Source organism: Neoarius graeffei, chromosome 10 (genome assembly GCF_027579695.1).
Source record: "Neoarius graeffei isolate fNeoGra1 chromosome 10, fNeoGra1.pri, whole genome shotgun sequence".
NCBI classification, from domain to species: Eukaryota; Metazoa; Chordata; class Actinopteri; order Siluriformes; family Ariidae; genus Neoarius; species Neoarius graeffei.
Genome location: NC_083578.1, coordinates 51,906,551 through 51,922,363, shown reverse-complemented (window position 1 = coordinate 51,922,363; position 15,813 = coordinate 51,906,551). Strand labels below are relative to the sequence as shown.

General features: G+C 39.6%; 1 protein-coding gene across 1 annotated transcript in view; it reads left to right on the top strand.

Moving 5' to 3' along the window:
• Positions 1 to 1,292: 1,292 nt before the first annotated feature.
• The window catches only part of LOC132892522 (interleukin-31 receptor subunit alpha), a 41,353-nt gene continuing 26,832 nt past the window's right edge, over positions 1,293 to 15,813 (top strand). The window contains exons 1-8 of the mRNA XM_060930799.1: positions 1,293 to 1,335; positions 1,420 to 1,476; positions 4,454 to 4,555; positions 11,008 to 11,122; positions 11,636 to 11,769; positions 11,907 to 12,043; positions 12,292 to 12,451; positions 12,538 to 12,623. Coding sequence (XP_060786782.1) covers positions 4,513 to 4,555; positions 11,008 to 11,122; positions 11,636 to 11,769; positions 11,907 to 12,043; positions 12,292 to 12,451; positions 12,538 to 12,623 — 675 coding nt within the window. The 5' untranslated portion in view covers positions 1,293 to 1,335; positions 1,420 to 1,476; positions 4,454 to 4,512. The remainder of the gene's footprint in view (positions 1,336 to 1,419; positions 1,477 to 4,453; positions 4,556 to 11,007; positions 11,123 to 11,635; positions 11,770 to 11,906; positions 12,044 to 12,291; positions 12,452 to 12,537; positions 12,624 to 15,813) is intronic.

Below are 15,813 nucleotides of genomic sequence, written 5' to 3'. Positions count from 1 at the left end.
TAAATTTTCTATTTCTTAAACTGAGACTTACAGTAACTATGCTGTCATTCAACAGACTGTTTACTTGCAGTAATCTTTCAAATCTTGATAACTGCCAGTTGTATGTGACAGGAACTGAAGTTTAAAATGAAAAGTCATGGTCTTGATGCAAAGTTGTTTCTCATGGAACATGCAATTCACTGTGATTTAGCAACTCTCAAACTGTGTTAACCACAGAAACCTTCTCAGGTGCTACTTCAACTATCAACTGGCTCCTTATAGTTATATACTGTATTTCTTTGCTGTGCCACTCCAGATGTTGGGTAATAACAAGTAGGGCAAGTAGTAATTTTCTTCCTTTACCTTTTACATTAGAATCCCTAAAGCTTTTTATAGTATTTTTAAATAAGATAGAGTTGTTTGTTGTCTCATACAGAAAATACAAATTTGTACAAAACATTTTATGCAGCTGTTCTTCCCTTTTGTATAACAATATAAAGGTCTGCAATGTGTTCATATTGCACATGTAAACATCCCTTTCAAGGTTTTAAATCTAGGTCAACTGTAAATGTTACTCAGTTTTCATTTTGGAAGGAACAGTACAACCCTGTTTCCAAAAAAGTTGGGATGCTGTGTAAACTGTAAATAAAAACAGAATGTGATAATTTGCAAATAATGGAAACCCTATATTTCATTGAAAATAGTACAAAGACAACATATCAGATGTTGAAACTGAGAAATGTTATGTTTTTTTTTTTAAATATGCATGCTCATTTTTAATTTGATGTCAGCAACATGTTTCAGAAAAGTTGGGACAGGGGCATGTTTACCACTCTGTTGCATCACCTCCACTTTTAACAACACCCTGTAAATATTTGGGAACTGAGGAGACCAATTGCTGTAGCTTTGACAGTGAAATATCCCATTTTTGCCTGACATACAATTTCAGTTGCTCAACAGTTTGGGGTCTCCTTTGTTGTATTTTGCTTTTCATAATGCACCAAATGTTTTCAATGGGAGACAGGTCTTTTCAAAAAACAATAACATTTCTCAGTTTCAACATTTGATATGTTGTCGTTGAACTGTTTTCAATGAAATATAGGGTTTCCATGATTTGCAAATCTTCACATCCTGTTTTTATTTATGTTTTACAGTGTCGCAACTTTTTTTGGAATCGGGGTTGTAAAATATGCTTCAAACTCAGCTACTGAATTTCTTAACCACATTCATAGCCTTAGGTTTATTGTCATAATATTTTTCCACAAAATTCTTTTTCTTTAAGGTTGCTTTCAATGTACAGGATGATGAGCAGATACACTTTCTGCATATTTTTCTGCATCTACTCTCTATGTCATTGTAAGTAATATAGTACTGAAAGTGGTAAAAAAAATCCATAAAATATATATTTTAATTGTAATTTTGTACATTTGTAATAAGTAGATGGGCACCTCTTAAATTGGCATGGAAAGGAACTTACAAGAAGTTGCAGTTATACAGGTAAACACATGCAACAAGACAGTTCATCTGTATTGACAGGTTAGTAATTAACTTTTGAATAGAATACATGTCAAAACTTCAAAGAATGCTCTGAAAACTGAAACTCGTTTGAAATAGTTACAGTGGTGCTTGAAAGTTTGTAAACCCTTTAGAATTTTCTGTATTTCTGCATCAATATGACCTAAAACTTCATCAGATTTTCACAGAAGTCCTAAAAGTAGATAAAGAGAACCCAGATAAACAAATGAGACAAAAATATTATACTTGGTCATTTATTTATTGAGGAAAATTATCCAATATTACATATCTGTGAGTGGCAAAAGTACGTGAACCTTTGCTTTCAGTATCTGGTGTGACCCCCTTGTGCAGCAATAACTGCAACTAAACATTTCCGAGAACTGCTGATCACTCCTGCACACCGGCTTGGAGGAATTTTAGCCCATTCCTCCATACAGAACAGCTTCAACTCTGGGATGTTGGTGGGTTTCCTCACATGAACTGCTTGCTTCAGGTCCTTCCACAACATTTTGATTGGATTAAGGTCAGGACTTTCATTTGGCCATTCCAAAATATTAACTTTATTCTTCTTTAACCATTCTTTGGTAGAACAACTTGTGTGCTTAGGGTCATTGTCTTGCTGCATGACCCACCTTCTCTTGAGATTCAGTTCATGGACAGATGTCCTAACATTTTTCCTTTAGAATTCACTGGTATAATTCAGAACTCATTGTTCCATCAATGATGGCAAGCTGTCCTGGCCCAGATGCAGCAAAACAGGCTCAAACTATGATACTACCACCAGCATGTTTCACAGATGGGATAAGGTTCTTATGCTGGAATGCAGTGGTTTCCTTTCTCCAAACATAACGCTTCTCATTTAAACTAAAAAGTTCTATTTTGGTCTCATCTATCCACAAAACATTTTTTCCAATAGCCTTCTGGCTTGTCCACATGATCTTAAGTAAACTGCAGACAAGCAGCAATGTTCTTTTTGGAGAGCAGTGGCTTTCTCCTTGCAACCCTGCCATGCACACCATTATTGTTCAGTGTTCGCCTGATGGTGGACTCATGAACATTGGCTGATGTTAATGTGAGAGAGGCCTTCAGTTGCTTAGAAGTTACCCTGGGGTCCTTTGTGACCTCACCAACTATTACACACCTTGCTTTTGGAGTGATCTTTGTTGGTCAACCACTCCTGGGGAGGGTAATAGTGGTCTTGAATTTCCTCCATTTGTACACAATCTGTCTGACTGTGGATTGGTGGAGTCCAAACTCTTTAGAGATGGTTTTGCAACCTTTTCCAGCCTGATGAGCATCAACAAGGCTTTTTGTGAGGTCCTCAGAAATCTCCTTTGTTTGTGCCATGATACACTTCCACAAACATGTGTTGTGAAGATCAGACTTTGATAGATCCCTCTTCTTTAAATAAAACAGGGTGTCCACTCATACCTGATTGTCATCCCATTGATTGAAAACACCTGACTCTAATTTCACCTTCAAATTAACTGCTAATCCTAGAGGTTCACATACTTTTGCCACTCATGGATATGTAATATTGGGTCATTTTCCTTAATATATAAATGACCAAGTATAATATTTTTGTCTCATTCATTTAAGTGGTTTCTCTTTATCTACTTTTAGGACTTGTATGAAAATCTGATGTTGTTTTAGGTCATATTTATGCAGAAATATAGAAAATTCTAAAGGGTTCATAAACTTTCAAGCACCACTGTAGATAAAGTAGTTTTCTGCTGTTCTCACCAATGTCCTGTGGGAAGAAATGGGGTATCTCAAGGATAATAATGCAACAAAAAACACAAGTGCTACTGTCCACAAGATCATCTTATCATACACTTGTCAGATTATAGCAATGTAAGAAAATAAGTTAAAAAGTAATACAATACACATAGGGTGGCACGGTGGTGTAGTGGTTAGTGCTGTTGCCTCACAGCAAGAAGGTCCGGGTTTGAGCCCCGTGGCCAGCGAGGGCCTTTCTGTGTGGAGTTTGCATGCTCTCCCCGTGTCCGCGTGGGTTTCCTCTTGGTGCTCCGGTTTCCCCCACAGTCCAAAGACATGCAGGTTAGGTTAACTGGTGACTCTAAATTGACCGTAGGTGAGAGTGTGAATGGTTGTCTGTGTCCATGTGTCAGCCCTGTGATGACCCGGCGACTTGTCCAGGGTATACCCCGCCTTTCGCCCGTAGTCAGCTGGGATAGGCTCCAGCTTGCCTGTGACGCTGTAGAACAGGATAAAGCGGCTAGAGATAATGAGATGAACGAGACAATACACACAAATTACAGAGAATAGAGGGAGCAGTATTCCAACACTTATCAACATCAACTAGGCAACAACTAGTGTTGGGTAGTGCTTGATTTTGTTCAACTCTGATGCCATGGACATTTATCGACTCTTCAGTTTAGTGAATGATTCCTATCTACAATGTATGCAAATATTTAAGAAATTTTTCCAGGCACTCAACAGATTTGAAAACAAAAGAGCAATGAATTAATGGTCACATGACTTGGGAATTTGTTGCCCCAAAAGTGAACATCAGAGTTGCTCTTTAGTAGTACTTGGAAGGTGGTCATTTCAAATCCCAGGCCCCCCAGGGAGTCAATATCAGGGTCTTGAGCAAATGTCTTCAACAGTAAGCAGGGCTGTAAATGCTTTCTGTATACTAGGACAGTATTCTTCCTCACTTGTAGATCTTTTAGGATAACATATTTCACTATTGAATTACAAGAATTGTTCTTTTAGGCTTAACATATTTTACCACAGGATGCATTTTGTTCTGAAGATTAAAAGTTTGTAGTTCAGCTATAAAAAGCCTGGAAATAATGGTTAATCAGTTCTTACCAAATTCACAGGTAATGTTTTCATGGGCTATATATGTATCATCTCTTTTGCAATGAAAGTATTTTATTTGTAGTTTCAGTACTATGCAATACCTACATGTCACACTTTTTTATTGTTAAAGAACTTACTGTGAGTGGTAAGGACCTGAAACGATGTGAGAACCGCAAAAATGTGTGTATCATGGACATGAGAGACTGTGCTTCTGTACCATCACATGGGCAGGGTAAAAACATCCATTATTCTTATTTATTATTCATTTTCATTCAATTTACTGTGCATGTGTGTACAGGGAGTGCAGAATTATTAGGCAAGTTGTATTTTTGAGGATTAGTTTTATTATTGAAAAACAACTATGTTCTTGATGAACCCAAAAGACTCATAAATATCAAAGCTGAGTATTTTTGGAAGTTGGAGTAGGGCTTTCTTAGTTTTAGCTATCTTAGGAGGATATCTGTGTGTGCAGGTGACTATAACTGTGCATAATTATTAGGCAACTTAACAAAAAACAAACATATACCCATTTCACTCATTTATTTTCACCAGGGAAACCAATATAACAACTCAACATTCACTAATATACATTGCTGGCATTCAAAAACAAAAAAAAAAAACCAAATCAGTGACTAATATAACCGCCTTTCTTTACAAGGACACTCAAAAGCCTGCCATCCATGGATTCGGTCAGTGTTTTGATCTGTTTGCGATCAACATTGTGTGCAGCAGCAACCACAGCCTCCCAGACACTGTTCAGAGATGTGTACTGTTTCCCCTCCTTGTAGATCTCACATTTGATGAGGGACCACAGGTTTTCTATGGGGTTCAGATCAGGTGAACAAGGAGGCCACGTCATTAATCTTTCTTCCTTTAGACCCTTTCTGGCCAGCCATGCTGTGGAGTACTTGGATGCGTGTGATGGAGCATTGTCCTGCATGAAAATCATGTTTTTCTTGAAGGATGCTGACTTCTTCCTGTACCACTGCTTGAAGAAGGTGTCTTCCAAAAACTGACAATAGGACTGGGAGTTGAGCTTGACGCCATCCTCAACCCGAAAAGGTCCCACAAGCTCATCTTTGATGATACCAGCCCATACCAGTACCCCACCTCCACCTTGCTGGCGTCTGAGTCGGACTGGAGCTCTCTGCCCTTTGCTGATCCAGCCACGAGCCCATCCATCTGGCCCATCAAGACTCACTCTCATTTCATCTGTCCATAAGACCTTAGAAAAATCAGTCTTGTGATACTTCTTGGCCCAGTCTTGACGTTTCATCTTGTGTGTCTTGTTCAGTGGTGGTCGTTTTTCAGCCTTTGTTACCTTGGCCGTGTCCCTGAGTATTGCACACCTTGTGCTTTTTGACACTCCAGTGATGTTGCAGCTCTGAAATATGGCAAAACTGGTGGCGAGTGGCATCTTGGCAGCTTCACGCTTGACTTTCCTCAGTTCACGGGCAGTTAGTTTGCGCCTTTTTTTTTTCAACGCGCTTCTTGCGACCCTGTTGACTATTTTGAATGAAGCGCTTGATTGTTCGATGGTCACGCTTCAAAAGCTGGGCAATTTTAAGAGTGCTCCATCCCTTTGCAATATATGTCACTATTTTTTACTTTTCTGAGTCCGTCAAATCCCTCTTCTGACCCATTTTGCCAAAGGAAAGGAAGTTGCCTAATAATTTTGCACACCTGATATAGGGTGTTGATGTCATTAGACCACACCCCTTTTCATTACAGAGATGCACATCACCTGGTATGCTTAATTGGTAGGAGGCTTTCAAGCCTATGCAGCTTGGAGTAGGCCAACATGCATAGAGAGGGTAATGTGGTCAACATACTCATTTGCCTAATAATTCTGCACTCCCTGTATGTGCTTTACTGGGAAATATGCCATTCGTATTTTTCATATGAATGGCATCTGGGATATTGACTAGCATGTATTTTCCAATATCGTAACTTGTGAGGGTATGGATGATGTCACTTCCATTGTTTTCCCACTGACTTGACACATGTTATTAAAATGGCGAGCTGGTCCAAAATTAAAATTCTTGTGATTAACTTGTGGGGCGGGGGGGTTGTGTGTGGTTGTGTCTATATAATAAAAAGAATATTACACGGTGCTGCAAAGATATGATATTTATCTTCTGTAGCACAAACTGCTGAAAAAGTTCATGCCGACACCTTTCTGTTTTAGCCAGCATGAACTTTTTCAGCAGTTTGTGCTACAGTAGCTCTTCTGTGGGATTGGACCAAATGGGCTAGTCTTCATGCCCCATGTGAATCAATGAGCTTTTGACACTTATGACCCTGTTGCCAGTTCACCAGTTGTCCTTCCTTGGACACCATTTGGTAGGTACCAACCACTGCATACCTGGAACACCCCACAAGATGTGCCATTTTAGAGATACTCAGACCCAGTCATCTAGCTATCACAATGTAGCCCTTGTCAAAGTGACTCAAAGATCCTTATGCTTGCCTGTTTTTCCTGCTTCCAACACATTAACTTCAAAAACTGACTGTTCTCTTGCTGCCTAATATGTCCCACCCCTTGACAGGTACCATTGTAATGAGATGATCAGTGTTATTCTATCCACATTCAATGGATATGAGCAATTGCATGCTCTGATTGGCTACTCTACTAGGATATCAGCTCATATACCGTGAGTAGAGAAAAACAAAATGGTGGAGCGCGTTACTGAAAAAAACGAGGACAAAATAAAAACTCTCCTCAAAAAAAGCAACAAAATATGGAATAAAATTATTTGATGGGAAGAACATATCTTTTTTTTCAAGAATTATTATTATTATAGCATTTTTCACAAATTGCTACTGTCATTTCGCTGGTTTGTTTATATTCTAAGCGGAAAAAATTTTGTAGAACATTTTGTATCAAGTTTTTATTTATCATCTTCTTCTTTTGGCTGCTCCCGATTAGGGGTCGCCACAGCGGATCTTTCGTCTCCATTGCTCCCTGTCTTCCGCATCCTTCTCTACCACACCTGCCACTTTCATGTCCTCTCTCATCACATCCATGTATCTCCTCTTTGGCCTTCCTTGTTTTTGTTTGCCTGGCAGCTTCATCCTCAACATTCTCCTTCCCACATGCTCTGCATCTCTTCTCAAGATGTGCCCATACCATCTCAGTCTCATCTCTCTTAGCTTAATTCCCAAGCTCTCCACATGTGCTGTCCCATGTGCTCGTTCCTTATCCTGTCCAACCTTGTCACTCCCATCGCAAACCTTAAAGCTGTCATTCCACGACAAACCGTTTAATACTTGCTCTTTTTGAAATACCATAGGTCACTCTGAGTTGCATATGCATGCTGCACGTGAAAATGTTCTTCTACCCCCATTCCCTGTATTAGCCTATGAAAGAAAATAGACGGGAAAACGAGCAAATCAGAAAAAGCCCTACGAACTTGCATCACTTCGAAAATTAGTAGTCATGACCTCGCCCATAACCCACTGGAGGGAGCGTCACAGTGCTGTTCGCCAACCAGAAGCAATATGTTTACATGTCATGAATATTCATGAGTAAGAGCTGAAATCCTGTCCTTCTCTCCCCACCCACTCCTCCACCAAACTAGAACAGCCTGAAACAGGCGCACCACAGCATTTTTTTTCACCAAAACTGGCTCACGGGGCATTCATTCATACTAGAGACCACCACACAAGTAATGAAAAAACGATGCAATGACACCTTTAACATCCTCAACTCTCCCACCTCCAACTTTGCCTCCTGTCTCTTCGTTAAGGGTACTGTCTCCAATCCATACATCACAGCTGGTCTCACTACTGTCTTATACATCTTACCTTTCACTTTTGCTGGGACTTTCCTATCACAAATTACTCCTGAAATCCTTCTCCAACTGCTCCACCCTGCCTGAACTCTCTTTCTTACCTCACTATCGCAGCCCCCATTTTCCTGCACAGTTGACCCCAGGTACTTGAATTCACCAACTTTCTTTATGTCTACTCCTTGTACTCACTACACTCTCATCCCCATTCTCATTGATGCACATGTATTCTGTTTTGCTACTGCTCACCTTCATTCCTCTTCGTTCCAATGCATACCTCCATCTCTCCAAACCCAACTCAACCTCCTTTCTACTTTCATCACATATCACAATATCATCCGCAAACATCATGTTCCATGGTGACTCTTGCCTCACTTCGCCCGTCAAGCTATCAATCATGATGGCAAACAAAAAAGGACTCAAAGCAGATCCTTGATGGAGTCCCACCTTCACCTTGAACCATTCAGTCTTCCAAATGCACACCTCACTGCTGTTTCACTGTTCTCATACATGTCTTGCACCACTCTAATATACTTCTCATTCACTCCACTCTTTCTCATACAATACCATAACTCATCTCTCGGCAGTCTATCGTATGCCTTCTCCAGGTCTACAAACACACAATGTAGCTTTCTCTGGCCTTCTCTGTACTTCTCCATTAACATTCTTAAAGCAAAAATTGCATTCGATGTGCTCTTCCTTGGCATAAACCGGTACTGCTGTTCACAGATTGCTACCTCTCTTCTCAAGCTCACCTCCAATACCCTTTCCCATAGCTTCATGGCGTGGTTCATCAGTTTTATTCTTCTGTAATTACTGCAGCTCTGTACAACTCCCTTATCCTTGTATATTGGGACTAGCACACTCTCCACTCATTTGGCATTTTCTCATTCTCTAGGATCTTATTAAACAATCTCGTTAGGAACTCCACAGCCATCTCACCCAAACATCTCCAAGCCTCAATCGGGATACCATCTGGTCCGACTGCTTTCCCAGTCTTCATTCTTTTCATGGCTGCCCTCACCTCATCCTTACTAACCTTGCTTCCTGATTTGCTGTCTCCAATGAATCTGACCTTTTCTCCCTTGGATTCTCCTCATTTAATAAATCCTCAAAGTACTCTTTCCACCTTCTTAAAACACTCTCTTTGTTTGTCAGCACATTTCCATTTACATCTTTCATCACTCTTACCTGCTCTACATCCCTCGCTTCCCTGTTTCTCTGCCTCGCTAGTCTGTACAGGACTTTCTCTCCTTCTTTGGTCTCCAGTCTTTCGTACAAATCCTGGTATGCATCTGCTTTCGCCTTCGCTACCACTGTTTTTGCCTTCTGTCTTGTCTCTCTCTGTATAACCGCCTTCTTTCCTCGTTTCTCTGATCATCCCAGTTCTTCTTTGCTAGCCTCTTCTCTTTTATAATTTCCTGCACTTCTTTGTTCCACCACCATGTTTCCTTGTCTTCCTTCCTCCTTCCCGATGACCACCCTAGCACCTTCCTTGCTGCCTCTCTTACTAGTACAGCAGTAGTATCCCAATCTTCTGGCAGACTTCCATGACCACTCAATGCTCGTCTCATTTCTTCCCTAAACTCCTTCTGATGTTCAACCTCTTTTAGTTTCCACCACTTAATCTTCGGCTCCACTATTTCATGCTTCCTTTTTTTCACTTTCAAGCTCATCCTGCACCACTCCATGTTGTCTAGCTACACTCTCCCCTGCCATCACTTTACAGTCTCCAATCTCCTTCAGGTTACCCACATATGGTGTGTGTGTGTGTATATATATATATATACACACACACATATATATACAGCAAGAAGGTCCAGGTTCGAGCCCCGTGGCCGGCGAGGGCCTTTCTGTGCGAAGTTTGCATGTTCTCCCCGTGTCCGTGTGGGTTTCCTCCGGGTGCTCCAGTTTCCCCCCCCCAGTCCAAAGACATGCAGGTTAGGTTAACTGGTGATTCTAAATTGACCGAAGGTGTGAATGTGAGTGTGAATGGTTGTCTGTGTCTATGTGTCAGCCCTGTGATGACCTGGTGACTTGTCCAGGGTGTACCCCGCCTTTCGCCCGTAGTCAGCTGGGATAGGCTCCAGCTTGCCTGCGACCCTGTAGAACAGGATAAAGCGGCTAGAGATAATGAGAATGGTGTGTGTGTGTGTGTGTGTGTGTGTGTGTGTGTGTGTGTGTGTGTGTATATATTAGTATAAATACACAGAAGATTGGTCAAGAAATTTGGACTATTTCTTGATAATCACCTCGAGGGACTCAGCAAAATAGTAGCCAGTCGCTTTGTCACCGTAAGTGAGGAAGAGTTATGAATTACGAAAGAAAATGCTGTTCCTAAAAGCAATAAAGATGCTATGAAGTTTGGTCTAAAAATATTCAAAGGTAAGGTGGAATTGTGATTTATTTTATCTATTTCAAAACAAAGTATTTTATGTGACTCAGCATAAATAAGTGACACAACCTTGTGCTGCACTGTTATTACATTTGCATGCTGCTTTTGAAGTTTCAAATAAATACATTTTTAATGATTTTTCATTTGTTTTCACTAATCACCTGTGTATTTATACTAAAACAATTATCTGCCTTAGACTCAGTGAATATCAGTGTTATTATTCACCGATATTCACTTTGCCTTCAGTGAATAATTGTTAAATATTATACAATCTCTCTCTCACACACACACTGTGTGTGTGTGTGTGTGTGTGTGTGTGTGTGTGTGTGTGTGTGTGTGTGTGTGTGTGTGTGTTTCCATGACAAATCTCATCAAATTCAGAGTAAAGTACTCTGTTTAAATAGGCTTGGATTTCATAATCTCTTATGCATAATCACTAAAGTTATACAGTTGCATTTTGAGTTTCTATCCTCAATTGTGTTTTTCACTCCACCCCAGACAGGTTTTTAAATGCGTCATGCCATTATCATGTCCTACAGAGATCCTTTACCTGCAAATGGATTTATTTAAATAATGGGAGAGCCAATATAACAAACTCATTCATTTTCAGTCAGTAAGTATGTATTTTATTGTTCACCTCCTAAATATACCCTGTTGATAGTTACATCTTCAGTAATAATTGGTAACTGTGTGTGTGTGTGTGTGTGTGTGTGTGTGTGTGTGTGTGTGTGTGTGTGTGTGTGTGTAATTTGTGTATTTTTACTTGTCAATTAATCTTCCTTGTCATGTTACTTGTCATGCAAGAAATACATGTGAGCCGAATTTGTTTTCATTTTAGGAAATTTAAATAAACTTATTTTAACCAAGCTACACTTTTACCTTTTAAAACATGGATAAGTTTTCCATTTAAAAATATTTTAAAATATTTTGTATATGAACATCTCTCAGAGTTTTTACAGAAAACAGTTTATATTCAGATACTCTTAGTATCTGACCCATATCAATATTAGTACTTTCAGTATGTTTTCTCATGAGGTTTTTCAATTTTTTATTATGATGAGAACAAAGGTAATAAATTACTGAGCATAACAATATCTCTGAGTGCAAAATGGGTGACTTGTTTCAGGCATCAAGACTTCAAACATTGCCCTTCCATTTTTAACCCTGTTGCTGCCTTTAATATGAATATAATATCAAAAGATATCATCAACAAAGTAGAATTCATTTCTGAAGCCTACACAATATCCATCAACGAAATAAGTAAGTTCATGATTTCTATAGTTGCATCAATCATAATTTTTAGTTGGCCAAATATTTAGTTTTTATGTATAATTTACTCAGCATTTTCTTTATATTTATTTATGTCAAATAAAAATATCACAAATTTTTTGTTTTAGCCCAAGCTCCATGTCCTGTTATCACATCAGTGAATGCAACAGCAACATCACTAAATGTAATATGGAACAAAAGTCACTGGCACAGCACAAAATGTCAAATACGTTACAAGTGCTCCACTACGGAACAATGGACAGTGGTAAAACATTTGCTACAAAAAGCATTTGAAGTGTTTGGCAGAAGTGTTATACCAGAAATGTAGTTAGTTGTTCATAAAATGATACTAGCTGCTCAGCTTTTGCATATCTTGCTCTGTACAATTGTAATAGTACACTTTTCTTATCTGACAGCAGATTTGTACCTTACCCCTTGTGGTTGAAACGCACACCTGCATAACCATAACAAAATATTAATCTTATTCCTACATATACTCCAATCCATCTTCAGGAATTACTGATGGCCCCTGAGAACAAAGAACTAGAGATTTCGCATGTAATTCATGGCCTGCAGCCTTTTAGCCAGTACAGCCTTACTGTTGCCTGTAGTGGGGATTATGGGCTATGGAGTGACTGGAGTGAAGAATTTCAAGGAATGACATTAGAGGCTAGTAAGTATATCAGAAAAATTTGAACCATATATTTATGACTAATGTCCCCTGAAGAGAAGACTTGTTTTTCTGATTCCTGTTTTCAGTTCCCACTGCACCACCTTACGTCAGCTTTCATGTTGTGCCTTCTGACAACAGATCCAAGCCTCCAAAGCTGATACTTATCTGGAAGGTAAGTTCAAGGTGCATTTATCAAGCTGCATATAAACAAATTTGCTTATAAATTAGCTTTGTTAAAATAAATAAATAGCATCCTATGAGAGTTCCTTAGTTTTCCAAAATTTATGTATAAAGAGACTCACCTAATATGAACATTGTGATCAGTGAGGTGATCAATCAATCAGCTTTCAAATCACATAATTGCCATGAGTTACTGCAATTCTATATATGAATTCCTTTTCCAGGATTAAACAGCTTATTTCAACTGCAAATATGGATTTAATAAAAGAATTGTGAAACCCAATCAAGCCCAGTAATTTTTCATTAATTAAAGAAATATTAAATAAGCATGAATGCAAACTGACACATCCATAAATTAAGACAAATATGACTAGTCATTCAGGTAAGACAAAAGAAATGCTGCTATATAAAAGGAGGATGGGCTAATATGTGCAAGGGCTCAGTTGACATTAGGTGGCTTATAAATCATTTCCATTTGGCTTGGCCTCTTTTCTTAATGCTGGGCAATGCTTTAGAGCAGGGGCGTCCAAACTTTTTGCAAAGAGGGCCAGATTTGGTGAGGTGAAAAATGTGGGGGGGGCCGACCATTCAGCCTGACATTCTTTGAACCATTAATATTAAAGGAACAGTCCACCGTATTTCCATAATGAAATATGCTCTTATCTGAATTGAGACGAGCTGCTCCATACCTATCCGAGCTTTGCGCGACCTCCCAGTTAGTCAGACGCAGTCAGATGTGCTGTCACTCCTGTTGGCCATGCTGAGCCTAGCTACATTGCTCACGGTATTTTTTGGGGCTGTAGTTAGATGTGACCAAACTCTTCCGCGTTTTTCCTGTTTACATAGGTTTATATGACCAGTGATATGAAACAAGTTCAGTTAAAAAAATTGAAACGTAGCGATTTTCTATGCTATGGAAAGTCCGCACTATAATGACAGGCGTACTAACACCTTCTGCGCGCTTCGGCAGCGCATTGATACGGAGCTCAGATATCAATGCGCTGCCGAAGCACGCAGAAGGTGTTAGTACGCCTGTCATTATAGTGCGGACTTTCCATAGCATAGAAAATCACTACGTTTCAATTTGTGTAACTGAACTTGTTTCATATCACTGGTCATATAAACCTATGTAAACAGGAAAAACGCGGAAGAGTTTGGTCACATCTAACTACAGCCCCAAAAAATACCGTTGGCCATACTGAGCCTAGCTACATTGCTAACAGGAGTGACAGCGCGTCTGACTGCGTCTGACTAACTGGGAGGTCGCACAAAGCTCGGATAGGTACGGAGCAGCTCGTCTCAATTCAGGTAAGAGCATATTTCATTATGGAAATACGGTGGACTGTTCCTTTAAATGCAAATGAACTCATCTCATTCATCTCATTATCTCTTGCCGCTTTATCCTGTTGTCGCAGGCAAGCTGGAGCCTATCCCAGCTGACTACGGGCGAAAGGCGGGGTACACCCTGGACAAGTTGCCAGGTCATCACAGGGCTGACACATAGACACAGACAACCATTCACACTCACATTCACACCTACGGTCAATTTAGAGTCACCAGTTAACCTAACCTGCATGTCTTTGGACTGTGGGGGAAACCGGAGCACCCGGAGGAAACCCACGCGGACACGGGGAGAACATGCAAACTCCACACAGAAAGGCCCTCGCCGGCCACGGGGCTCGAACCCGGACCTTCTTACTGTGAGGCGACAGCACTAACCACTACACCACCGTGCCGCCTGCAAATGAACTATTTAATGAAATTTTTATTGCAAATGACATACTTTTCATTTCTTCACATAGAACACAAATAAATCTAAAAAAGTTTTTACCAAAATCACTCTGCCTTTCATATTTGAAGACTACATAAAATGAAGAAAAAGTCTGACTAGAAAAAAAAAACTTTCGGGAAGATTAAACATATCTAGGTTCATTTGAAACATTACATATTATTCATTATTAAATGCTCACTGTTAACTTCTAAATTCAAAACATGTGAACAGGAAAATAACACTAACAGTTATTCAGAAGTACAAAACATTGAGGGCCATATAAATCCGTGTATCACTCGTTCTTTCATTTTTCAATTGACGACAAAAATAAAAAAAACAAAAATGTTATTCGATTTTGAATCAGATATCAGAAACGAAAAAGGCCGTGTTTTTCATTATTTCAATTTTCGACTCGGATCAAAAATACATAATGGAAAAATGTGCTGCCGGACCTAATTTGGATTTAATATTTAATTTGTCGGGTTTACGAGACCTGGTTTAATTGTCAATTGAAAATTGGATTGAAAAGACTCAGTGCATATTCAAAACTGTGGTTTTGATCATCACAAAAAAAAAATCAATTCACTGAGATTTTAGAATTTATTCACCTCAGAAGACTAAACAAATAACTTGCCTGCACTAACGTGAAGGGTGATACTGAGATCTCGCCTGCAGTAAATAGGCCAGGTCTGGCTCAAAGACAGTGGTTTTGATGCGCAAGATGTCATGCAGGTGAGTAACTTAGTCTTGTCCTCACGCAATTCTTATTAAGGTTCATAACCGAGAATGTCTTCTCGCACAAGTATGTCTTCTCGCACAAGTATGTTGAGCCAAACAAGCTCAGCATTTTCTTAGCAAATGTTCGAATCTCTTGGAAACAAAACAGCTTCCAGTTGCTTCAGTTTTTCACCACGTTCGTTCCCAGTTAGCTTGTCGTAGTTAGCATGTTTAGTCTGGTAGTGCCTCTTGATATTGAATTCCTTGAAAACAGCCACAGTCTCTTGGCAAATTAGGTAGACACTTTGTATTTCAGTGAAAAAAAAAAACCCTCCAATTTCCACTTGTCCTGGAAGCGGTGGCCCTCGCTGTCAACTTTCCTTTTTTTAGTTACAGTCGCCATTTTAGAAATGGACTGGAAAGGTTCACATAAGGGTCACGCGGCGAGAGTGCGGCCACAGGTCTGCTGCGATATACGGGTGAAATATAAAATAGCTTTTTTGTACTTGTGTATTTTATATTATTATTGATTTTATCACAAAGGCTGCGGGCCGGTGGAAATTTGAACACGGGCTGCAATTGGCCCCCAGGCCGGACTTTGGACATGCCTGCTTTAGAGAGAGCACTAATTCAAAACGCAACTTATGATCTTGTGCCATGTTGTCACTGCTTGACATTCTTCCTTTGGTGCTAT